Raw genomic sequence first — 27,045 nt, forward strand, 5'->3', positions numbered from 1 at the left:
TTGGGGGCCAGGAGAGAGGGACCTTCATGTTTGATGATGGAAAGTGGCCCAGACGAGCTGTCCTGGTCCTTTCTGGGAGTCTGACGGTGACGCTTCTCACCTGGTGGGAGCGTGCTTCTGTTCCTCCTCCTCGTCCGTGTCGCTGCTGATGGTGATGACGCTGACCGTGGGGCTGGGGGTGTCTGGAATGACAATGGTCTGCCGCTGCCTCTCCCTGGTGGTGCTGGAGGCGCCGTCGCCCCAGCCGCATGTGACAGAGGAGCTGCAGGCTGGGCTGCTGTGCACCAGGGCGCAGCGGGGCGGCGTGTTCTCCTTGACGCGCTTGGACCGCTGAGGGGAGCTGAGGGCCTGAGAGGAGGACACCTCACAGGTGGAGACGTTTCTGTAAGGACAAAGCCACGCACACTCAGGGAGGAAGGTCAGCCCAGAGCATCTTCCTAGGAGCAAACTGCCCAGAAGTCCCAGCTTTGCCAGATCTCCATAGAAAAGTCAGAGGCCAGGGCACTCGGACTTCACCTGTCACTGCAGAAGCGGCAGCCGCTACACAGAGGGGACAGCAGCCTGCCTCCTCGGGGCTCTGGTTTGGCTCCATGTGCCTGCTCCCAGCAGGACAAAGGGAACAGCCAGGGCTGAGGACAGGGGGGACTGTGCCCACGGACTGGGCTGGTCTTGTGGAGTCACATGTAATGCCCAGGATTTAAGGGGTGTCTGCCCCAATACAGCCCTGTCTTCAGGGTCCAGGCCTGACTTCCCGAGCTCCATCCTGTCATCCTCCCAAATGTACTTAGGTCTTCTTTGGGAGAGAGGTGGAAGAAATTTGACACATAAAGCTTTGGTTTCCTGATAGCTGGTTTACCATTTAATAAACTACAGCATTGATTTCTTAGGAGTTTCTGGATCTAATGGATCGAACATTGGCATTTAGCTGTCCCTCCTGCTTTCTCTGTGAAAGGGACATGACCATGAAAGCATCTGTGTATGGATAATGTTTTTAAATGAATTTTTTGTTTTTTAAATAGAGGGTGAGAGAGATCGATGTTCTACATCTTTATGGGTTCATTGGTTGATTCTTATATGTGCCCTGTAAGCTAGGTGTATTGGGATGACGCTCTAACTAACTGAGCTAGCCAGCCAGGGCCTATAATTCTTATTTCCAAAAAAGATTCTTCTGGATTTAGACACTGAACCTCATAGGAAGCTTACCAGTCTGTTTCAACTGTAATGAAAAATTTGGAAAAGTGCAAGAGGAAAAGGTGTGCTTAAAAAGGGACCTTTAAATATTGATTTTGATTTACTTAAAATTCCTTATCAAATTAGCCAATGTAGCTCTATCTGGTTTGGATCAGTGGATAGAGCATTGGCCTGACTGAAGGGTCCGGGTTTTGATTCTAGTCAAGGGCAAATGCCTCAGTTGCAGGCTCAATCCCCAGCCCTGGTCAGGGCATGTGAGGGAGGCAACCAATTAATATGTCTCTCTCACATTGATGTTTCTCTCTCTGTCTCTCCTGTTCACCATCTCTAGAAAAAACACACACAAAACAATGGAAAAATATCCTCAGGTGAGGATTAACAACAACAAAAAATTAGCCAATGTAGTTTCTAGTAACTTTAGGGGAAAATTCCCTTACTTTCCCCCTCTTCTCCATCAATCCTTGAGACAAAGCCAACCTATAATGAAACTGAAGACTCTGATACGTCCTTAGAGATTCTAGCACCTTCTAGCTAACAGGGTGGCCGTAAGATGAGAATTCTGTAAAGGTAGATCTATTTGATTTTCTATTTAGTTGGTATCAGATAGGATGCTTGCTCCTTTTGGGGGGCTGGTAATATTTTTTACTGATAAGATGGTTCTATTGTTTGTACTTGCCATACTGCTTGTTACTGGTAATATGTTACAATTTTGAGATTACGTTTCACTACGTCAGTGGTTAAAATACCTCCAGTGGGCATTATTGAAGAGAAGTATGCCTCGCTGCACCACCCAACAAGGGAGAGCATCCTGGTCTTTCAGGCTGTTCTGCCAAAGCAGTGGTCTTAAAAAATAGGCAAATACGTAACTTTCACTATAATCATATGGCTCTTGAAATGCAGAAGCAATGAGTCTCATAACACCAGCTGCGTGGGGAGCAGGCACCAGGGAAGGACTTGTGAAGTCTGGGAAGCAAAGGGTTCTTCTGTCGGTGATGCTCAGGTCAGCTCTGGGCCAGACCAGATTTGTGTGTGCTGGCCCATGGCCGGGCACGCAGTGTGAGGACTGAGATGGTAGCCGTTTCTGCCGCCTGATCTAATAACGACAGGGGTGTGTTGTCACAGGGCTGCCAGACTCAAGTGTTCTGGATGGCTGCCACTGATCTGAGGTGAATCTCCCTGAGTTGTCAGCAGCACCCAACTAAGAAATCTTGAAAGGTGACAACTTGAGGGAGTGAGCTCTTGGATTAATTTCTGAATGGGAACGTAAAAGGCAGGGCTACTTTCTGGCGCCTGGCTATATGAGGAAGTAGGGAGCCAAACTTTTAGCCATTTTATATACTGGACTTCTCTTGATTAACCCGTCCCAAATAAGCAACTGGGTACGGCGACCTCAGTGCCACCAGGGAGAAATGCAGGTAATTCTGCAGCGGCACCATCTTGATTTCGATCTTGTTTGGAAAACTCTTATTTTGTTATTTTCATCCCCTAAAAGTCCCCTCATGATCCTTCCCTGTCAGCCCCTCCCCTCCTGCCCTCCTCCCCGGCAACTCCCCAGCTGATCTCCGTCTCCAGTTTCGCCTTTTCCAAAGGCCATATATACAGGGTGTCCCCCCGAAAATGTATATACACTCCAACAGCTGGCAGCTGCAATGTTTTTAATAAACACTGCCCTTATAATTAAAGTGTGTCTTGAAATGCACTAGCAATGAGTCTCATAACACCAGCTGGGGGTGGGGTGGGGGGGAGGGGGGCACCATGTATATAGAATCACAGCGTGTGGCCTTTCGCCAGCCTTGACTTTGGAGTCCCCGGGATGAGACCGGGTTTACAGGGACCAGCAAGATGGCTGTTCCGGCTAATTCTAGGATTAATCAAGTTACTGCTTACCCTGAACAGCTAAATAACTTCAATTTCTCACCTTAGATTTCCAGGGGGAAAAAAAAGCACATTTTAAAGAAAAGTTATGGTTTCCAAAGTGCAAGTTCAGAGGCGAGCCTGAGCGTTTTCCAGAGAAGTGAAGGGGGACGGAATGGCTCAGGGCCTGGCACTCAACCGAGCCCGGCCCGCGGGGGGTGCCGCATGGGGTTCCGGGAGGGCCGACCCGCGCAGACCAGACCGGAGAGCGCGCCTCCCTCCCAGCGCCGCGCCGGCCACGCGGTTACCGTGTCCCCGCCACTCCCTGCGACAGGCGATGCCCCGACGCCCAGAGGTTTCTCACCGCCTGGGCCCACACCCCACCCACCTCGCTGAAGACTGGTGCTGCTTGCTCTTCCGGGAGGAGGTGGTGCTGGTTGGCTGTTGCCGCATCACGTGGGCCACGCCCACATTTAAGGGCTGGGCTGCTGGGAGGGTCACATGACCAGTCAAGAGCGCGGGCTGCTGCATGATGGGATTGTAATGGCTGCCGTGAGCGTGTGTGTTCCTGAAAGAGAGATGGGAAAACAAGGCTTTTTATTGGTTTTACAAACACAGGGCTTCTTCTTCTTCTTCTTCTTTTTTTTTTAAAAGGGATTTTATTTATTTTTAAAATATATTTCTTTATTGGTTTCAGAGAGGAAGGGAGGAGAGAGAGAGAGAGAAACATCAGTGATGAGAGAGAATCATTGATCAGCTGCCTCCTGCACGCCCGGACTGGGGACCGAGCCCACAACCCAGGCATGTGCCCTTGACCAGAATTGAACCCGGGACCCTTCAGTCCACAGGCTGAGGCTGACGCTCTATCCACTGAGCCAAGCCGGCCAGGGCTTCTTTTTTAAGATAAAGTATCCTCCCCAGTTAGAAGGCAAATTAACCCCCCAAATTGGTTGTGTTGCTGGCTGTGGGCTACTGAAGGGATGAGCCTCGCCCAGTGAGCTCATCAGGTGAGTTTCCCGGGCAGGGAAGTGTCAGGGCTGTTCCGAAGGAGGGGCAGGAACCCCACTTGGTAAGAAAGAGGAAGAATGAATGCCAAGCACGCAGGCTCAGCCCAGGTTCCGGGAGAGCAGATACACATTCCCTCCAACTTCCACGGAACTTACACACGGCCTTCAGTGGGCTGGCCACTCTGCGAGGCAGGCGGGGTGTGGCAGTGATGCCCTCTTATCAGCGAGGACATTGCAGTTTATGTGGCAAACGCTGCAGACTGGCAGCCATTGTGTTTGATGCCGAGTGTTAACATGGTATTGAATTCTCTCAGTGGCCAGCTCAGTGTTCAGGCAGGTAACGGCTGATGAATTAATTACATGCCGAATGAACAATGAGAGTGACGGAAGGCTGCCTAGATACACACACTGAGTGGCCAGATAATTATGACCACCCCATCAGTACTTCACTGACACTTCCAAAAATACTGAATATTGAAAACGTCCTAAGCAAATACTCTCAAGGTTTTATTATTATTATTTTTTGCATAACTAATTCACTTCATTGTACTGATAATAATAATCTTGCCACTGTGTGTGTGTGTGTGTGTGTGTGTGTGTGTGTATAGAGAGAGAACTTGGTATTAAATCAAGATAAATAACAGCCATACATGCTGATAGTAATGCTGGTAGCCATTATCTTGAAAATGGGTTATGTTTCAAAAGCTCTTATGATCTGGGTTGTATGGAGCTCAAAGACTTGTTTTCCCACAGAAATTTTGAAAGTGGTGATTAATTCAGAGGCTTGCCCATAAAAGCCCACTTAATACATAAACAAAATTAAAAGCTATAAGATAATTCATTTGAATTTTTAAAATATTGTAAAATTTATCTTTGCGACTTGGGGGAAATGAATAGAAAAAAAAGAAGAGGGAGACACTTTTGTAGAGATTTGATAATGTCTTTTGAACCTTTACAGGGGTTTTAGAAACTGATGTTATAGCTTCTTTATTTTGTTTTTGCTATTTCTTCTACAGACACGGTTCTCTTTTTCCATTGATACAGGTTCTAGCACTGGTACTTGTCTTTTGTTTATTAGCCATGATTATGGATGTTCTTTGGTCTACGCATGAAATGGAGAAAGAAAGAGTGTAGGCTTTCAGTGTTTTCTGCTGTAACCAGGTAAGAGGAGGGATGAGGAATAAGAGAATACGCATGGATCAGTGAATATGTGAATATTGCTGAAATGAAATGAACTATAATGCTGATAATGGGAAAACAAAAAAGAGTACAATATATATGTGGTCTTTTAGGAGAAAAAGGGGTGAGGAAGAACAACTGGTCAAACAGCTTCCCATTTGGTGGTTGTTCCTAATGAGCTGGAGAGGGGAGATGGTCTTTCTGAGCATGAACTGATGCCAATGGGGGAAGGGAGGATGGATTTATTTATCGCCCGTCATGTATCAGGCACTGGTATGGTACATATTAAATACAGGTCAAGTGCTTTGTATTTTAATTTCAGCCTCTAACAATCCTGTGAGGATTGTTATACCCACTCTATGGAAGAAGAAACTGAGGCTCATAGAGGTTAAGTAGCTTGCCCAGGTCATGCAGAGCCAGAACTGAATCCAGTTTTACCTGGTTTGAAAGTATTTCTAACGAGTGGGGGTGCTCTTAGGGGAGGTGTAGTCAGTGAGAAGTGCGTGCGGCTGTGGGAAAGAGCCTATGTACTCTCTTCACGAGTCAGAAAATTAAATGAGGAGCGGAGGAACCTGTAGTTGAGGCTTGACTGGGGGCTTATATCTCTATTTCTCTACGTTTTACTGAGAGCTGTTCATTCGCAATAGTCTTTTAGGTCAGAGAGGGAACTGTGGGGGAGGCCACATGGCCGGTATGGAGCCTGTCAGAGGAGAGGGGTATGACCTGCCCCAATGTTTGGGCCGAATGGGAAACAGCCCACACTGTCTCTCATGGGGGATGGGAAGCTGCGGACAACGTGGGAGGGGTTGCCATGTGGCTCTGCGCTGGTGAAGGGGGGCATGTGGTGGTGCTGGGATGGTGTGGTGAGGAAGTCAGAGAGTGGGGTGGGGTATGTTCTGAAAACAGATGCTGGGGTGGCGTGCTGGCGGCTGCTAGCCGGATGCTGCTGGGGTCTGTGGAAAGCGGACTTCGGGCTTAATTATTAACTGAAAGCCACACTCAGCAGAGTCTACCATTTGAAATAAATCCTGTTCTGTCAAGCCTTCCCCTGGGAGAACTGAGAAGGCTCCAATGTGTCCACATCGCAAAACACCCTGAGAACACTTCCTAGAATCACTGAGGAACCTTGGGGACTCTCTTCTGCATTCTTTCACTGGTGATAAATCTTCGATTTTGGGGAGTGGAATTTAATTCTGAGAAACAAAAAATCATCCGGAGCCAAGTTTGGTGAATTATACTGGTGATTAAATGATGTCACTGAATTTTGGGTCAAAAGTGATAACTGACCATAAAGTAATGAAGCTGATTTTCTTGTTTCCTGGCACACATATTTAAAAATTACATCTTCTTACATTATAGTCATATTCCACATAATAGTCTTCTTAATTAATTAATTTATTTATTATTTTTTTTAAAATATATTTTATTGATTTTTTACAGAGAGGAAGGGAGAGAGATAGAGAGTTAGAAACATCGATGAGAGAGAAACATCGATCAGCTGCCTCCTGCACATTTCCCACTGGGGATGTGCCTGCAACCAAGGTACATGCCCTTGACCGGAATCGAACCTGGGACCTTTCAGTCCGCAGGCCGACGCTCTATCCACTGAGCCAAACCGGTTTCGGCGTCTTCTTAATTTAAAAAATTATATGTGAACCAGGAATTCAGGTACAGGCCAGAGCAGCAGCTTTCAGGGTCCATGGTGGACCTGCCCCCCAGGCCAGACACACCAGCTCTCCTGCTTACCTCCAGTCGGCCAACTGCTGGGTGCCTGCCATGGTCTCAGGAATCACAGTCGCATGCTGCACTGATGTGTGGGTGGCCACTCCAGTCAGCTGCTGCCACGCCGGGGGAAGCAGGATCTGCTGGGTCCCACTTGGCCAGGCCTGCTGTAGAGCGAAGGATGTTTGCAATCAGCATGTTTGTTAATCACAGGATCAATCTGCATGATCCAAACACTCAGTATGCTAGACCCTATGATAGGTGTAAAAGAGGAGACCTGGTCTTTGATCGGCTAGAAGAATGTAAAAAACTTATTATTGCAAGGACAGAGTCTACAAGGATCAGGCAAACAGACATCTCCACACGTTGGAGGGCTCTGAGTTTCTGTTCCAGCCTCGCTAGTGAAAGCGGGTTTTGGATCCTGCCATTTGAAGAGTGACATAAATTAAGTTCTGTCTCAATCAAGAACTGTACTTCCCATCTCTCCACCTTTACTTACTCACTCACCATGATGGTGGTCAAGATGTTAGCTCTGGGTAGGGGTTTGGGAGCATAGAGGTGACCGCAGCTTTTAGGCAGTATCAAAACAGCATTATTGTTAAGGCAATCCATAAAGATCACGCTCATGTCTCTGAAAGGAGGGCGCAAGATCACACCCTTTCCTTCCACGCACACATCCTCAGGGTGCCACAGAGGGTCTGTTCCCTTTAAGGACGTGATGCTGCTGGGAGGTGGGGAGGAAAAGGGCAAAGCAAACAAAACTAACATGAGGAATGGATTTGAAAGACACCCTCTCTAAACTTGCACAAATCAAATCCTTGAAAAGGTTTAAATATTTAGATAAGAAGAATGATGCCAATTTTCTGAATATATTTAAAGTAATTAATAGTATTTGGAGTGCTTTTGCCTGAAACCTAGAAATTTACCCAGAGAAAAATGAAGGCATCAGTTTAAATGTTTAATTATTGCTTTTCCTTATAGTTATCATACTCATTTTTATAAGATAGCTTATTTTTGTCCTTTGAAGGGACCATTTAAAAATATTTAGGGGAGAGCTCCATTGTAACAGGCTAACACACTGGCAGGGACTAAGTGACAAGCAGAGAAAAAACTAAAAAGCAACCAACAAACAAAAGACCCAACATGACACTGGGTAGGGTAGGAATTTTTTACTTTGTAGATTTTAGAACTCTTTGCATGTGAAGACGCACTAGTCTACCTTGTCCTTTTTAATGCATGGTGTTCCATTTTATGCACACACGAATTAACAAATCTCCTACAAATGAACATTCAACTGGTTTCCAGCAGTTCCCTGTTATATACACTGTAGCAATTAAAACACACACACACACACACACACACACACACACACACGCTTTTTGTTCACTTTCCCAATGACAGCTTTAGGTTAAATCCACTTGGAGATTTATAATACTCTAGGGACCCTTTTCCATGTGAGCAAAAGGTAAAACTCCTTTGCTATGACTAAAGATGGATGCTGAGCGTGTTGGTTTCCACCAAACTGAACAGTGAAGAATGTCTATGTTAGCTAATAAGAGATGCTAATGTAGCCCTGGCTGGTTTGGCTCTGTGGATAGAGCGTCGACCTGCAGACTGAAGGGTCCCGGGTTCGTTTCCCGGTCAAGGGCACATGCCCAGGTTGCGGGCTCGATCCCCAGTGGGGGGCGTGCAGGAGGCAGCTGATCCATGATTCTCTCTCATCATTGATGTTTCTATCTCTCTCTCTTCCCTCTCCCTCCCTCTGTTTCTAAATATCAATAAAAAATATTTAAAAAAAGAGATGCTAATGTAATTTCTTTCAGAGATAGTTCTGGGCTTACAAGGGTTAACTGTGCAAACAAAAAAGAGGATTAAAAGTACCCTTTAATATGCATGTGAATCTCTAGATTTTGGCTTATAGAGGAGTAGCATTGGGAGACTGGCCTGGATTTCTGCTACTCAGATAAAGTACGAACAAGCTACTTTGCTCTGGAATGAGCTATAGTTCTTTTTCTTGATCTACCTTGGCCTTTTCTGAATGCCCTGCTACCAAACTGTGCAAACAGAAGGAAGCTATGAGGACTAGTGCGAGAGGCAGGAGTAGAAGGCCTGCTTTAAGTACAGAAGGTTCTCTGTTTATAATGACCCAAAAGATAAGACTCTGCCTATAGGACAGTGATGGCGAATCTTTTGAGCTCGGCGTGTCAGCATTTTGAAAAACCCTAACTTAACTCTGGTGCTGTGTCACATATAGAAATTTTTTAATATTTGCAACCATAGTAAAACAAAGACATATATATATATATATATATATTTTTTTTTTTAAAAGAACCCAATTGTTTTTTTTTTTTAATATATTTTATTGATTTTTTACAGAGAGGAAGGGAGAGAGATAGAGAATTAGAAACATCGATGAGAGAGAAACATCGATCAGCTGCCTCCTGCACGCCCCCCAGTAGGGATGTGCCCGCAACCAAGGTACATGCCCTTGACCGGAATCGAACCTGGGACCCTTTAGTCCGCAGGCCGACGCCCTATCCACCCAGCCAAACCGGTTCGGCTAGACTTATATTTTTGATATTTATTTTATATGTTTAAATGCCATTTAACAAAGAAAAATCAACCAAAAAAAATGAGTTCGCGTGTCACCTCTGACACGCGTGTCATAGGTTCGCCATCACTGCTCTAGGAGCTGGTGTCAGTGGCCACTTGCAGTGTGAATTTGGAAGAACAAAGAGATGAAGGATGGTTAATATCAACCTTAACCAAGCTGTTCCAGAAAACAGAAGAAGAGGTAATAATCAACATATTTTATGAGGCTGGGGAAACCTTGATGCCCAAATCAAATAAGAATTCTCTAAGAGAAAGAAATTACATGCCATTTCTTACTTATGAACACAGATGCAAAAGTACTAACTACAGTATTTACAAACAATCCAGTATTGGAAAGCATACAAACATATCAAACATAACATGATCAAATAAAGTTTATCTCGGAAACACAGGATAGTTGAACACTGCAAATCTATTAAGCAACTTGCTACATTAACAGATTAAGGAACAAAAATGTGAGTATTTCAACAGATGCAGGAAGAACATTTGGTATTACTTCATTAAAAATTAGCGAACTTGATAAAGTGTCTTTATCAACTATCCTAAACAAAATACCAAATGGCAAACAGCTAAAAGAATTTCTTTTAAAGTTAAGCATGCCCAATATCAATACTTATTAAATATTGTTTTGGAGGTGCTGTCGGAACAGAGATAGGAGAACAAAAAATAAAAGGTATAAGGATTGTAAAGGAAGAACCAAAACTATCATATGCAAATAAAAAGATAGTCCACATAGAAAATCCAAGGGTATCCATAGAAACAATCAGAACTAAACAGAGTTTAGATAAACTCAATAGACCAAAATCAGTATATTCCTATACACCAAAGACAAATAATTAAAATATATAGTGAATGAATTATTAATGACAACAAAAACTATAAAATATTTAGGAATATTCCAACAAAAGAAAACTTTAATGAAAGGAATAAAAGGTAACATATACAGTTGTACCATATTCAGGGATGGAATGACTTAATACTTAATCTTATTAAACTGTCAGTTCCTAAAGTAAATATAAATTTTAGTCAAGTTCAAGAAATACAAACCAACACTTTTTTTGTGTGTGGGACTAAAATTTTTATGTACGAGTAATCTTTAAATTCACATGGAAAAGTGAAGGGACAAGAATAGACAAGGAAATTTGGAGGAAAGCGATCCCTACTAGATACCAAGACATATTATAATTAGAACAGTTAAGACAATAGGATATTAGGCCAATGGAATGGAATAGAGAGCCCCAAACAACTATGCGACTTGACTACACTAACATGAAAACCGCAAACTTCTATTAAACAAAGGACACCATAAAGTGTTTTTGGAAACGCTTTGAGAAAAGCCTTTGGGAACCTGCCTTATTTAAAATTAAAGGTGCTTATGGGGGTGGGTGGAAGGGCATAGAGGGGATAAATGGTGATGGAAAAAAACAAAATAAAAATAAAGGTGCTTCAACAACACTGGGGTCAAGCTGTCCTCGGCAGCAACAACGGAAATGATCACATGGAAGCAGTCTAGCATGGGGGTAAATACAGGTGCTGGTGTCAGACTTCTGGGGTTTGTGTCCTGGTTCCGTTACCTAATTGCTATGTGACTTTGTGCCAGTGATTGTGCCTCATCTTCCATTGTTGTCAAAAGGCGACAAATATCTTATTGTGTTGTGCGCTTAAATAAAACATAACTAAAGAACCTGGCATAATGATGATGTATCTGTTATTAAAGTTCATGTCATTACTATGACCGTTGTATCACTGTGTTACCTTAAATTTCCATAACACTTTACAAATTTTCATCACTTTCACCTCCATGATCTCATTCTACTATCAGAGCACATATATGAACAGATAAGGAAGGTTCCAGCTCACTGCTTCTGTAACCCTGTTTCAACACTAAAATAAATCACCTCCAAGGCTTATTTGGCTCTAAAAAATAATTTCTATTTTACAAGAAGGAAATTTGGGGCAAAGAAATGTTCGATGAGAGTTATTAGTAGAGTTAGGATTAAAACCTGGGTCTCCTATATTAATTTGCATTACAAAGACACAATAATAATCTCCCTAGATTCTCCCTCTGTCTAAATTTCTTCTTGGAATTGTAAGCTAGGCACTTAGGAAGATAATTCACTCGGGCATCATGCAGAATATTACAGAGATATTCTAATGACTCGAAGCACCTAATTCATTGCCAGGGAGGGAATTAGCAGAGATACATCTCTTTTGTGGAAAACATTAACAGGGATAATGGCAATACGGGGAATCATAAAGAAAGAATTACCTGGGCAAGCAGACCTGGTTGGATCTGAAGAGGCTGAGCTCCTGGGGCTTGAGTGACGATGGGAACAGCATTTTCCATTCGCACGGAATAGCCAGCATGCTTCGAGGGAGAGGCCTGCAGCCCTGCTCCAGACAGTGGGCGAGGGAGAGAGGGGTTGAGTGATGCGAGCAAGCTGGCGGAAGACAGCTCTCCCCTCCTCTCCACGCCGGTCCCCTCCAGGCATTGCCTGGTCCTTAGGACTCTCCCCTTTCGTTTCTAACTTAAATTAGAAACCAAAAGCAAAAAAACAACCTTGAATGGGTTCAAAGACTAGAAGTGAAATCAAGGAGTCTGTAAAGCCAAAAGTGGAATGTTATGCTGACAAGTCATGACAGGAAAACGTGCTTCTGACAGGAAGACACGTGTGTATCACTACGTCACAGCCGGTGTGGGGAGGGAACAGAGGAGTCCATCTGGAGTGGCCCTGACTCTGAAACTAGGCCCCGACACATGCTTGCCCCTGTGGGGCTTGCCACAACAGATTCTTGGGCTTTCTGTGTAAACTGCAGCCAAGTACATGGTCAACTCTAGCTTCATGGAGGCTCCAGGAGGAACGTGTTGGGTGTATGGCTGAAGAGTCAGCAGGGGTAGCCTGGGATGTATGTTTTTCATGAGAACTGGCTGCCTTGGCAGTCAGGGATTGGCACAGATGAGCCACACCTCATATTTCATGTGAGGTGTCCAAGAGCTGATACCAGCATGACAATGGGAGCACAACGATGTGCTTATTTAAAGACAGTCATTCCGGGACAAATCACTGGCAGGTGGTGAGAATAACAGTCCCACTGTTTCTCGGCTGGCCACAGTTCAGGGATGCCAGAGCCCATGGAAAGCAATGAAGAGGGCCTTACGCCAGGGAAGTTGGCGTGACAGAGCCCTGTGGTGTCAGAGCCCCTGAGGTGGTCCGGTCAGAAGCAGTGAGAGGTGGCGTCTGCTCACCCTTACCTTGGAAGCCGGGAGGACACACGATGAGAGCTTGCTGGAAGGGGTCCGGCCGGGCACAAATCTGGGCTGTTCCCGCCTGCAGGGGCATGCTCCGCTGGGCCACCGCAGCCATGGATGCCGCTGAGGGCTGGTAGAGTGCAGATTGGTAGTTTAGTATGGAGACCTCGGGATTGGCTAAGGAAATAGTGGCACTGGTGGAGGTGGGAGCCTAAAGGAATGATGGGGATTAAACAAAAATAAACAAAAATAAAAAATGAGGGTGGTGGCAGGTTGGGAAACACGAATCTAAGTCAAATAAATGAACTCAAAGAAGAACAAACAAACAAAAACCAAGGGCAAAGAAGCAGAAATAGAGGGGAGTGGAAATTCGGTTGGAAAGTCTCAAGGAGAAGCAGGTGGCTGCAGCCACGTGACAGTCGCCTTTGGTGCTGTTCCTGATGTTTGTGGGGCCCAGGCAAGAGAGCAAACGATGCTCCCAGACCACATGTCTAAACACTACAAAGTTAAAAATCAGACTAGGGATGATTTATGTTCTGCCCTTTATTTGACAAACATATCTTCATAACACTGTGGAAAGCCAGGTTTGAGTTTAGGATTCCTGGATTCCTTGGGTTCTGCCCTGGAACATAGTGACGGGGGCAAGCTGAACCCCTGCTCTGTCCCACACTTGAGGGGCTTGGGGTGCACATACATGGACCTGAGGGTGCAGCCCAGGAAGAGGCACCTGCAGGCCCAGGGCACACATGCCTGGGGAGGGCTGGGGGCAGCACTGGTTACAGAGACCCTCAGATGGCCGCACAGCAGTTACTGCAAAGAAATACGCTAAACCAGTGATGGCGAACCTATGACACGCGTGTCAGAGGTGACACGCGAACTCATTTTTTTTGGGTTGATTTTCCTTTGTTAAATGGCATTTAAATATATAAAATAAATATCAAAAATATAAGTCTTTGTTTCACTATGGTTGCAAATATCAAAAAATTTCTATATGTGACACGGCACCAGAGTTAAGTTAGGGTTTTTCAAAATGCTGACACGCCGAGCTCAAAAGGTTCGCCATTACTGCGCTACACAAACAGGGAGGGAGAGGCACACTGAGAGAGAAAAGATGCTAGGTCAAGAGAATTGAAGTGGAGATAGGTTAGACTGCAGGGGTGGGCAAACTTTTTGACTCAAGTGCCACAATGGGTTCTTAAACTGGACCGGAGGGCAGGAACAAAAGCATGGATGGAGTGTTTGTGTGAACTAATATAAATTCAAAGTAAACATCATTACATAAAAGGGTACGGTCTTTTTTTTCAATAGTTTTATTCATTTCAAATGGGCCGGATCTGGCCCGCGGGCTGTAGTTTGCCCACGGCTGGGTTAGAGCAATTTTGAAATTATGTCCTCTCTCCTTTCTCTTTCAGAAAGCAACATCATTTGACATCGAACTTGTATGTGAAGCAGGGAGGCAGAAGGAAAATAACTTCTAAATTGGGAATTGTCCAATTTTACCCCATCTTAGCTTTATTCACACTGATCGTCAGCATGGTAGGTGGAGGTTACCAATGGCTTCAAAGTCACCATTGCTTACAAGAGGGTTGGCCACCAGGGGTCACAAGGACCAAAGAATAAGGAGGAAAGAATCACAAGGACATCTTGGACACGTACAAGAACAGAATTACAAGAAGGGTATGTATTTGTGTCAAATTTGATAAAAAGGGTAAAGTCTCATTTTACATATTTTTTTATAGCTAGATTTTATGCTGCCTTTCAGTGCAAAGCACGTTTATTTGTTTGAGGGTAATTACTAAGTGATGTGGTGCACGTTTGCATTTTAAGATACACATTGTAATGTTAAGTGTCTGTGCAGCACCACATGGTTGGCCTCCAGGTGGTGTGAGGGGAGAGAGTGCAACACGTGTGGGCCAGTGTCCGCGTTCTGTTACTGATGACGTGCCTTGTGTTACCTCTTGGTTCTCTGCACGTCCCATCTCTCTGGGAGGCTTCCCCACAGACATAATTCCCCCTCTCTGCTCAGACTCCACACGTCCAAGTCCAGACTCTCTGCAGGTCTTGGAGCCTTGGGCTTCCCTCTTTGGGGCACCAGTATCCTCAACTGTCCCACCTTCTGGTCAGCCACTAGGCTTGCTGCTTCTTCCTTCAAAATGTCCCTGGAACCCACTGACTCTCATCAGTCGCTACTTCCCCAGTGGAGGTCCTCTCCTGTGGTGCCTGGGACTGGGAAGCTCTGACCAGAGATGTTCTGGCCTCCACTTCTTCTCTTCCAATTCTTGTTGGGCAAGAGGCTAGAGCGGTCTTTCCAAAAGACTGCTTTGTGCATGTAACCCCCCGGCCCCCACCAAAGTCTCCAATTACTGCCTAACGGACACCGTCTATGCACTCTGGTCCCGCACTCCCTCTTTCCCTGGGTTTGGCCAACCTTCCCTTCTAAGTTGATCTCCCTCTGCTCTGCGTGCTCTTGGCACCAGCCAGATCAGTCTACGCACTGTGGCGGGGTTCTGGTGAGGAAGGACAAAACCAGGGTGAGATTTTGTAGAGGATCTCAGCTGTCTGGCTCTGGATGCCTTAGCCTGAGGGCTGGGCTAGGTGCTGGGAGGGAATGTTTGTTTCTTTGCACGCTAAGGCCTTAGCGAGCTTTAGGTCTTCCCGCTCAGGAGAGCATTCGGAACACCAGTGGCCCCCAGGGGCAGCAGATGCTGGGTGTCCTCTCCTAGAGTTTAGGCAGAGGGAGAGAGGCTAGGCTGGGAAGTACAGCCTCTCTTCCGGAGGCATGCGTGTGCGCGCATGTGAGTATATACACACAGGAGTGTTGTCGCTGCAGATTGATATTAAAACTGAAAAAATCTAGGGAGACTCTTTGGGGAACTGGTCACACTGGAAGACGGAAGTAAAAGTCTCTTAGACACCAGAGACCGCCTGAGGTAGGGCCTGGAGATTATTCAGTCAATAAATATTTCCTGGTGTCATCCATATTTTAAGCAGCATGTTAGGTGCTAGATTCTGCTAATTTTCTGTGAAAGGTTGGAAATCTATGGGAAGAAAACCTTAGCTTCCTGGTCCCTTTCAGTTCCAGGTGCTGGAATTCTGGTGACAGACTGACTTGATTTTCCCCATGACTTGGGGAAAGGACAGGTTTCCTCTGTCCTGGAAGGAGATCACGTGGACACAGCTGTCTGGGGACAAGGGGGAGGGGCCCGAACTGGATGATTGTCAGTGTCCCAGTTCAGAATTCTTTACCAGAAGCCGGACAAGGATCGTAGCATCTCCTTTACCTTATTCCTACATCAGGACAGAGAGAAGTGGTAAGAGGTACCATCTCAGAAACAACTTCCTTAGTGAGTTGCATACAACTTGTTCAGTGGGGCCCCCAGTAGACAGAAAGAGCGCCGGGAATCAAAGGAAATAACCTTGACGCAAACACCTTCTTACAGGGTTGAGTGTGACAGTAGAGGAATTCTGTCTTCTGACTGGGTTGGCTGGGGAAATACAGTTCCTGCTGCTGTCCGCCCCGCCGGCCTTCTCTGCTCCCCACTTACCTGGTTGTGGACAGTGTTCAGCTGGTTGTTGAAGGTCATGGTCAGGTTGGTGGATGTGCTGGGGGCCACGTGAGTGATGAAAGGGGTTTTGCTCTGGTTCACGGTGTCATACATATTCACCCGACGCTTGCAAATCTCCATGTTCTGGAAACATGATTTGACGCTGTACATGAGAAAGGCAGAGACAGAGGTATAAGGGAAAGAGAAGAGGGTAGCATGGGATAAAAGGGAGAAAATGGCGAGAGAAAAGGAGAGAACAGTTAGTCTAGTAAACAAGACAAGTGGGGAAACTTTAGGCCTAAATTTCCTGGATTTCTCATGTAAAGTCTGCGTTTGTACAGTTAACGTTATTTAGGTAAGTTTCACCCTGTCTTACTGCCTGTTCTCCCCAGCCTGCACAGGTAACGGTTCTCCACAGCACAACAGACCTGATGGCTCTCACTGCATTTTCCTCATATCGCTGATCTGTCTCCACCTTCCCTGGTCATTCTCAGCTTCCAGTATGCTTTCTGGCCCATAAACAAACGCTTAAGTTCTCATGCATGACCTGCTGCCACCTTCCACAAAGACAACTCCTTGCGCTAATCCTTCCCAGTGAGTCTGGGGCACCAGCGCCATCTAGGGGACAGCCAAGGAACCGGCCAACCCAGTATCATGACCCTGTTACCCACTTTCTCCGCACCGGAATTGGGCATGTAATGAGAACTATAATGATATTAATAATTAGTAATAGTGGCTGACAGTGACAGAGAGCTGTGGTAGTTGTGTGCAACATTCTTTCACTCAGTCCTACAACAACCACGAGAAGGAGAGATGAGCGATGCCCCTCTTTTAGGAGTAAAGATGAGGTTTAGAGAGGACAGGTAATCTGCCAAGGTCAAGAGCTAATTACTGGCAATCTTAACATATACATATACATATACATATACATATACATATACATATACATATACATATACATATACATCCTCTTGAAATATAAGTGCAACCAAGTTCGTGACAGTCCACCATAAAGTGTTCTTCAGAACTTATACCTTGTTTCTCAGTTTGTGTCTTCTTCTAATTAAACTTACTTTTCCTCAAATGCTAATATTCAAAATAAAACAGCATTTAAAGTTCAGTTTTAAATACCTATTTAATTATACTGTAATAACTGAATATAAATATGATAATTTTCTACTATTTTAAGATTACAAAGGTAATACTGTTTCTGCATTCTCTAGGTAAGCTATGTTTTGGGCCAAGCAGGTGCTTGTGGGCCAGCCCACAACATCCTTCCCATAAAAGATGCTCCAAACTGTCTCAGACATGCCAGAGACTCCTCTTTCTCTCGGAGTTAAGAATTACTTACATTGGCCACACAATGCACACAAAATCATTTACTGACTGCAGACCCTGGAGAGAAAGGAAAACGCGTCCTACAGTAACCAATAGCTAAAAAAAACTAATAATGCTGGTAAGGCCAGCACGTTCTGAGCATCTGCTAAGTACCAAACACACCGCTAAGAGCTTCCCTATAGAGGCTGAAGGAATAAAAATATAGGTTTTATATTCCCTTTGGAACGTATGGAAAGCACTCAATAATTTTGTGACAATTCAACCAAAAGCTTTTAGACTCAGAATTTTCTAACTGAAATGGCCTGGCAGTTGCACTTTGGGTTACTTCAATGAGACTCGTTTTTAAGGAACTTGTGCAGTAGAATCCTGGTATGGAGAAATGGGGGGTCTCTTTCACTTCTCAGTCTAGATGTTGGGGCAGCTCTGGCCCAGTCCCCAAGGTGGGGTCTACAGCAGGGCGGGCCTGGAGGGTTCTTCTCGCCCTGGAGTTCTCCTGGTCTGCCCAGCAAGTTCTAGGGGCCCTTAGGGATTAGGCCTACTCTCAGGGAGCCTCGGTGTGCTCAAAGACCTGCTTTTCCTTCTGAGGCCCATTTTCTGAGTTATAAATTGTCAGTGGTCCTCTTGGGACCCACACCAAGTTCTGAATTTGAAGCTGTTGCTCGTGGTCTTTCCGCTCTGTCTTCACCAAGAACAGTGAAGCACCAGTGCTGCTTCCTCACGGAACCCAGAGATGGACAGGACCCTGCGGCCATGCAGCCGTGACTCTGACTTTATGTGGGTGATTGTCCCACTGACAGATGGCAAATGCGAACCCTCTGGAGAGCACCCCTCTGTCTCCTATCCATAGCTCTTTCTCAGTCACCCCACTTCACCCCTGAATATAAAGTGATCTTTTGGGGGCCTATTCAGTAAATCACCAAGTCTGGCTTCCCTCTGTGGGACCGAATGACACCTCCCTGAAGCACTCCTACCATACCCAGAGACAGGACAAGTACCATAACAAGAGTCTGCAAGGGATGGGTCCAGGTTCTTTCTTTGTATTGGAGTTCGGTTGTTTTAAACATGGTTCTAAATTAAAGACTCACTGTTTGTTGTAATGAGATTTGACTTGCTTAACATCAACTGATAAAGAACAGAATTGAAATTAGAGGATGTGCCGTCTGTGGCGGGCGCCACCAGTCACTTCTTGTAGGCTGGCTAAGGTCAAGTCCAGCCTGAGATTCAGCCCAATATGAGTCTTGTCATGGCAGGTCAACCATGATCTGCAAATGTCTCTCTTCCCCAGCCTCTTCTCACACATTTCCCCTTTCCCCTGAGCCTCTCTAATCCGGCGCTGTGAGCACACTGCTTCTCCCTGCAGACGTCCAGGGATGTGACTTTCATCCCACATACCTCTGGGTTGAGTGGCTGAAGTGATATCCCTGGTTACCCTGTGTTATGAATTGAACTGTGCCCTTCCCCCCAAATTCATACGTTAAAGTTCTAACCCCTGTACTTGAGAATGTGACTGAATTTGGAGATGGGATGTTTAAAGAGGTAAAATGGGGTCAGTAGGCTGGGCCCTAGTCCAGTTCATATTGAGGAGGAAGGAAGACCATGTGAGAACACAGGGAGGAGACAGCCATCTACAAGCCAAGGAGAGAGGCCTTAGAAGACACCAGCTCTGCCAAACCCCTTGATCTTGGACTTCTAGAATTGTAAGAAAACAAATTTCTGCTTTTTAAGCCCCTCGGCCCCTCAGTGGTATTTGCTATCACAGACTCTGAAAACTAGTACTGTCTCCCATTCTCTTGCCACGGCCTTTTCTCTCGCCCTCACTCACCGGGCCTGTGCCTCCGACCCAGTCTTCCACTTTAACACGTGCCCTGCCACCGAGGGGCTCTTCAAGGGACAGACGGATTACCTGCCGGACACCCTGGCTTCTCAGTTACGTCTCACCCCGGGGCTCAGTGCCGGCTGAGGGTTCTTTGGACTCTCAAACCTGATATTGCTCCACTCCCCCAGGCCACACATTCAAGTACCCCGTCCCCCAGCCACATTGTCACCCATCTGGTTCATCTGACAATTACTAAAATAGCCAGTCTGAGTTGATTAGATTGTTCAGTGTCTCTGGACCTTCTCACCTTCCTTTCCTTTTCAGCTAAGGTCCCATAGCCACCCATTGGGATTACAATGCTCTATTCCAACATCACGAGTCTGTCAATCTCTCTTTCTCTTAGTAGCCTGACAAAACTCCAACCTGGATGAACCCAACCCTCTCTTTTCTCCATGCCTTCACCTGGGGAGTTCAATTACATCCTACTCTTCACGTCCAACCTCCATGCTCAACAATTCCACTGTATTTCTCTGTTCAATTTTCTCTGCCACCTTCTGCTCCAACTACCTAAACTCTCCTACCTAAACACCTTGCTCTCAACAAGAGAAGACAACTGTCTGAAGAGCTCCCTCAACTTTCCTCTGCTAACCCAGCACTCCAGCCAACGTCTGCGCCCTCCTTCATCCACGGTGACACTGGCCTAGTCCTCCACCTGTGCTCTGAGTCCCAGCCCCTTCCACCGTCTCAGGAAACTTCTCTTCTGAGCATCTTTTATCTTTAGTTTCTCACTTAGTACCGGACACTTCCAATCAGCATTTTCAATTGCTCAAGTCTCTTCCTAAAGTCCCCTTGGGCCCTCCCCAGGCACCCCTCCATTTCTTCCCACCCCTTTCACAGTCTACCTTCTTGAAAGGATCCTGTCTATTTCTTCACCTCCCACTCAGGCTTTCAACTGGCTAAGCTGGTTTCTGCTTCTATCATCCACTGAAACAGCTCTAAGTCACCAACAACTTCCAAGCTGCCAATGTGATGGCCATGTCTTCAGGACTCATGGACTTGACACTCTAATCAGCCAGTTCCTTCTACAGGTCCTTCGACGACTCCCCATTGCTCTTAGGATCAAGACCAAAATCCTGTACAAGGAAGGCTCGTCCCGTCTGGTCCTGGGGCCTCAGCTCTCCCACTGTCCTCCAGCTCTTGGGCATGGTCCTGTCCATGGCGAGTGTCCCCACAAGCAATACCCTTTCCGCTATCGCCAGCCTTCCCATCAGTTACCTCTCACTCATCCTTCTGCACTCACTTCCTGCCCTGTCCCAAGTGAGGCTCCCTTGTCACTTGGTCTCATCACACCTCATATTTGCCCTGATATCAGCCTGGTTATTTGGGCATCACTAGTTTTGTACCTTTCTCTCCCCTAGACTGGGAAGGGGACCCATCTGCTTTGCCCCCCACTGTACCCCAGCAGCTGGCACAGCACACAGCACGCTGAATGAATGAATGAATGAACCCAAATCCAAACTAGACAGAGTCCTTTCTGGAAGGGTCTGGGAGTGACCTCTGGCACTGAGAGTGGCTTTGCTTTGTGGACCCTGCCATTTTGAGCATTTCCCTCCATGCAGAGACACCCAGAGTCCGGCCCACCCAGCCCTGGACTTGCCGAGGCTCCGCCACCTGTTTTTATAATAATGTTTTACTGGGACGCAGCCTCACTCATTTGTTTATGTCTTGTCTGCATTTGCTTTCAGCTACAATGGCAGAGCTGATTGCAACAGAGACCACTTGGCTGCAAAGCCTAAAACATTCACTCTGGGGCTTTAAAGAAAAAGTTGCTGAGCCCTTGTATAGAGCACGGAGCAGGACACCTACTGTGTGCTATGGGGAAAGTCGAGTAAGTGTGTCATGGTGACGAAGGGGTGGTTCAGGGTTTCGATCGGAGTGATTCTCTTATCAGCATCGATGGTCAGCATCTTCTTTAACAAGTCGATGAACTCCCGCCGGTCTGCCTTTTCCACCAGCATGTCACTCCCTTCCAAGTCTGTGGTCATGTTCACCTGGAAGCAAGGAGGACAGGTTACCAAGACCCCGCTGTGCCTCCTCGACTCCTTTCTGCTTGGCAACTCCATCCGATCTCTCAATCGCCCTTCTCAATTCCTACAGGGCGGTGTCTGCCCTTTGAAGGCACCGCCACATGTCACTGCCGCCCACAGGATGTGGCAGGGCTCTCTGCAGGAAAGGCAGAGGGAGGCCACGCATGGGGAAGGGGCGGTCGCTGCCGGTACCTGCGACATACATAAGTGACAGGATGTGCACCCTCTTGCTATAATCAGTTAAATCAAAATGCGCCTCGCATCACACCTCATGGAAAAGAACCACAAGATGAAAAGAACTCTGAAGGTTGGTTGTAGAACAGTGTAAATGAGCTTAATACTACTGAACTGGACAGTTGAAAATGCTGAAATGGTAAATTTTGTGCTGTGTTGTTTTTACCACAATTAAAAACAACCAAGCAGTACAAAATAAGATGCAAAAGGTTTATGTATTTAACCTTCGGAGGGAAATGCTGGGGCCTAAGTGCCCTGCCCCTATATCTACAGTGTGTCGCCCTCTGTAGCTCCCTGAGTTCGGGCCGGATCATTTCAGCCCCTGTGTTCACTGGGTCACATCTGCTAGACGAGCAGGGTGTTTGAACAGGATTTTTCCTCCCAGATCAAGTCTCTACCAGCATAGCCTTTAAGAGACTTGTTTTGTGGTGCTTTCCACGTTTTCCAAGACATGCTCTGGAAAGCAATTTCTGTTTTCTAAGACCATCTAAGCTTCTAATCAACTGACAAGGATACTCTACTTGCGTCATGATTTTGGGTTACACTTGTCTTCCGTAAGAGGGGTGCTGAATGTTTATTGATCTCTAGCTTTACTTCTCAGAGTTTTAAGAAAAATTCACTTTGGGTTGCCCTGATTTGAGACTAGTCTTTACACTAAGGATAGCTGAAGTTCTAGCACTTTCTCTGGGCACAAAAGTGAGAGCCTGTGACCCCTCCAGTGAGCTGAGAGAAACTGAGTGTGAAGCATGGAATGGTGTCCTTGCAAAAGAATGTTTAAGCCCTAATGCCCGGCACCTGTGAATGTGACCTTATTTGGAAAGAGAGTCTTTGCAGATGTGATCCAGTTAAAATGAGGCCAAACTGGAAGAGGGTGGGCCTTAAGTCCAATGACTGGTGTCTTTAAAAGATAAAGAAGAGGGAGATTTAGATGCAGAGACCAGAGGAAACACAGGATGAAGCCATATGAAGAAGGAGACAGAGATTGGGGATGCGGGGACACTGGCTCCACCCAGGGGCCACCAGAAGCCAGCAGAGAGGCATGGGACAGTTTCTTCCCAGAGCCTTTCAAGGGAGCATGGCCAGTTGGTGCTTTGATTTGAAACTTCTAGCTTCTAGAGAACAAATGCCCGTTGTCTTAAGTCCCCCAGCTTGTGGTACCTTGTTACGGCAGCCCTTAGGAACGAACACTGCGTCAAGGGCATTAAGCTCCAATGTACTAATGGGCTTAAATTCTTCTCATGAAAACGTCAGTGAGATTGGCCAGGACTATCTCGCAAATGGGAACCAATAAACTGAAGCTATTTTTCAAGAGCTGGTGTAAGGCTTTAATGATGCCCCACAAACCCATTGCTAGTCTTACTCAGGCTGGCAGGTCGTGAGGTCAAGGTCAACCACGGCAGCTGAGTAATGTGGATTTCTACTCACCGCCCTATATTGCTCTTGCAGAAGCCTTGCTGTGCTTGGTTTTTAAGGGCTGACATTGCATGCTCGCCCATGGAGCTTACCTGGGCCATGTCATCTAAACAGTTGAAAATGTACTTTCTTGCTTCTTTTGACTTAATCCCCGTCTCTGCTTCATGGTCATCTGGTGTCTGGTCAAGAGAGGCAAAAGCCGATTGGTAATGTGAATTACTTCCTGGTCACTGTGACTGAAAACCTCTACCCTCTGTTTCTCATGGAGGGTCTTTTCCCACCTTTTAGAGAAGGAGACTTTGATTCCTCTTAAAGTGACCTGCACATTAATTACTCTCCCTCTTCATCCTCCACACTCACTCATCTCCCTTCCTTCCTTCCCACCACACCTGTTAGGGGGCCTGCTCTGAGTCAGGTCTGGAGGATTCCAAGATGAACAAGGAATGCAGTATCCATGAAAACCCTACATTTCCCCCTACTTTAAGGGATACAGTAAGATTCCATATGTGGAAAAGCAGAGGGCCCTTCCACACATTTTTAAAATTATTTAATTTTTTATCAAATGTTTATGCATATAGCTCTCCCTACGTGCCAGGCACTATTATAAAGCACATGAACTCATTTAAGACACTTTACAACCATCTTAGGCAGGATGATTACCGACCCATTTCCTGAGGGAGAAACAGGAATAGAAAGCGTAAGGAGCTTGCCAAGGTCACATGGCCAGGAGGCAGCAGCAGGCTCTGGGCTGTTCTCTGCCGCCCCTCCGTCTGGGGCCGGGCACACTCGGCCAGGTCCCCATTGGCCTTGGTCTAGGCAGCCGCTGTTTCCAATGACTATGTGTTACTGTTTTTTTGTTCGTTTGTTTTGTGTGTGTGTGTGTGTGTGTGTGTGTGTGTTTTGCTCATCCACGGATCTCAGGTAAGTAAACCTCGAAATCTCATTCCGGGACAGCACACGTGGAGCAGCTAAGATCTAGGCTTCGACCCTGGGGACAAGTAGGACCGAGGCTCTTACCTGAGGTATGGACATGAAGCCTGCCCGTCTGGCCTCATTCTCCGCCACCAGGACTCTTTTTACTGGACTGACCTTGAGCCGCTCACCTCACAGCCACCAAATGCAGCCCTCCCACCAACAGACCAAGAGTGCTCGCTTAGCTCCCAGATCCCTCTTCTAAATCTTTTGTGACTCTTGGCCACACATGACCTTTATTTTATTTATTTTTATTGAATTTATCAGGGTAACATTGGTTAATAAAATACAAGTTTCAAGAGTACAATTCTATAACACATCCCCTGTGTATTGTATTCTGTGCTCACCATTCAAAGTCAAGTCTATTTCCCCTCACCCTCCTTCCCCTCTGATAATCACCATACTGTTTGTGTCTGTAAGTTTTCTTTTAAATATATATATATATATATATGTATATGTATATATATATATTAATTGATTTCAGAGAGGAAGGGAGAGGGAGGGAGAGATAGAAACATTAATGATGAGAGAGAATCATTGATTGGCTGCCTCCTGCATACTCCCTACTGGGGATCGAGCCCACAACCCAGGCATGCTTGAACGGAATTGAACACGGGACCCTTCAGTCTGCAGGCCGACACTGTCCACTGAGCCAAACCAGCAAAGGCATGTAAGTGTTTTTCTTTTTTTGCTTAATCCCTTCACTTTTTCCCCAGCTCCCAATCCCCCTCCCCTGACAGCTGCCAGTCTGTTTTCTTTATCTATGCGTCTGTTTCTGTTTTGTTTATTTTGTTCATTAGGTTCCACACATTATCTTTAAATCATATTAGAATTTGGCTGTGGTTTCTGTCAAAAACCAAACAAAATAAAAACACCCACCCACTCTCTTGCAAAAAAGGAAGCACCTAAAATGAACATAAAACACTGAAGACTAGCATTCTTTTCTCCCTCCCAGGAAATTACGTTAATTTTTAACTACGAGGCACAGTAAAAGTGAAAGCAAAACATGTTTTTGTTGAAGCAAAACCACCCGAGTTCCTGGTGTGCAATGGTGAGTGGCAGCACCTGCCGGCTGGACCAACAGACCCTTCCTTGGGGCCTCGGAGGTGTGGCTGCCGGGGCTGTTTCCTGGGCGGGAAACCCTCCTCATCCTTAGGGCCGGCTCAAAAGCTCCTCTGGGGCCTTCGCCACAGGCAAGGTTCAAGGTCCCCACTTACATGGCACGTACATGGGGGGCATGTGCTCGGTCTATCTCTGGACGGGGAGCTCCTTTAGGGCAGGGGGTGGTGCATTCCTCTCTTTACACAAACCAGACAGGTCATGGGGTTCACCTCATTAAATTTTGGGAGTTGAGTAGTCGGAGCTGGGACTTGAGCTTTGCAGGTGGCAGCAGCCAAGCAAAGTGGTGCTTTTGAACATTGAAACTCATCCACACCACATATCACAACAGCCCTCCCCCATGGGGGCTGCTGTCAAAAGCTCCCCACGAACCGCCCCACCCTTTCCCCTGAATGCTGGGCCTTGGTGAGGGATGGAGGGGACGCTCTTCCTACCTTCAGCCTCCACAAAGGATACGGCGAGTCCGTGTCACGGTTGAAAAACCTAGTTGTCTTTGTCCCTGCGCTTAATAAATATTCAGCTGGCAAACCCTGTGTTTGTGAAATATACCGAATCTGCAAGAAAAGAGGAGAATGAGGTCAGAGCGTTTCCTATCACCTTGCATGTGGTATATGAATGGCTTTAGTGCCTTTGAGAAAAAGACAATGTTATAGGGAAAGAAAGAAGTGAAAAATGAAAAAGGGGAAAGAAAGAAGAACATAGAGAGAAAAGCAAGGTTGAGGGAAGCAGGGCTTGGGAGACGACATAAACCCCATAACCTCGCCCGAGTGTCCTGTCCTAAATGAACACCTGTGCGGCCTGGACCCACCTGGTCGTACTCAGAGGCGCCTGGGTAGAGCGGCCAGCCCAGGAACAGCTCCGCGATGACGCAGCCCAGGGACCACATGTCAATCGCCTCACAGAATGGTAAACCAAGGATGATCTCAGGGGCCCTAAGAAAGCAGAGAGGAAGAAAGCATTAGCAGTTTAGAAATGCAGGAGCTACTTCGACATGAACTCTACATAAAACCCTATCCGTGAACCCCCAGGGCCTGAGGTTCCCACACTGTGTGGCAGTGATGCCTCCCCTCTTGGCTCGGTCCTGCCGTGAGCAGGGAGCCTGGCCCTGGCTGCTCTGTGGCTCCAGAAGAGACCCAGAGGGAACCAAACTGCTGACTCCATCACCATCCCACTCCCACCAGAGGAGCTAAGAGCCACTTCAGAGACACGCAGGAGCCTTCCTTTGTAAGAAAACTCGGGCAACCAATGTCTACAGAACACCCAGGTTTTCCAAAGGAATTCTGAAATACAGGCATTCTATTTTCAATAATATATCATATAAAACAAGAGGCCTCCCCAGAATAATGGGGTAAACTATAATATTCGTCCATGCCAACAATCCCTTTCTTAGGAGTTTGTATCCCACTTTCCCTAGGAAGTACTGTTCTTTTCATTAGCTTCTAAAAAGTTCACTGTCCCTGGCTGGGTAGCTCAGTCGGTTAGAGCATTGTCCTGATACAACAAGCTTGCAGGCTGGATCCCGGGTCAGGGCACATACGAACATTAACCAATGGATGCATCAATAAGTAGAATAACAAATGGATGATTCTCTCTCTTTCTCTCTCAAATCAACAAATAAAAGTTTTTTTAAAAGTTCTCTAATATCACAATTACAGAGCCATGCTCATGGATACACAGTCTGATGTCAGTCAGAAGTCCACTCTCA

General features: G+C 46.2%; 1 protein-coding gene across 2 annotated transcripts in view; it reads right to left on the minus strand.

Annotated features, from left to right (window-relative positions):
• Window positions 1–27,045, minus strand: part of HIPK2 (homeodomain interacting protein kinase 2) — a 166,638-nt gene that overhangs the window by 12,415 nt on the left and 127,178 nt on the right. The window contains exons 3-12 of one of the 2 annotated variants that reach the window (XM_081102468.1): window positions 26,149–26,272; window positions 25,775–25,894; window positions 23,342–23,428; window positions 21,382–21,566; window positions 16,362–16,524; window positions 12,820–12,946; window positions 11,836–11,957; window positions 6,978–7,120; window positions 3,434–3,613; window positions 101–382 (exon numbers count right to left, since the gene is read on the minus strand). In XM_081102468.1, coding sequence (XP_080958594.1) covers window positions 101–382; window positions 3,434–3,613; window positions 6,978–7,120; window positions 11,836–11,957; window positions 12,820–12,946; window positions 16,362–16,524; window positions 21,382–21,566; window positions 23,342–23,428; window positions 25,775–25,894; window positions 26,149–26,272 — 1,533 coding nt within the window. Of the gene's footprint in view, window positions 1–100; window positions 383–3,433; window positions 3,614–6,977; window positions 7,121–11,835; window positions 11,958–12,819; window positions 13,028–16,361; window positions 16,525–21,381; window positions 21,567–23,341; window positions 23,429–25,774; window positions 25,895–26,148; window positions 26,273–27,045 lie in introns of both variants that reach the window. The other variant, XM_081102467.1, reaches the window with a different exon arrangement.

This window comes from Myotis nattereri, assembly GCF_964212035.1.
Source record: "Myotis nattereri genome assembly, chromosome: 11".
Taxonomy (NCBI): Eukaryota; Metazoa; Chordata; class Mammalia; order Chiroptera; family Vespertilionidae; genus Myotis; species Myotis nattereri.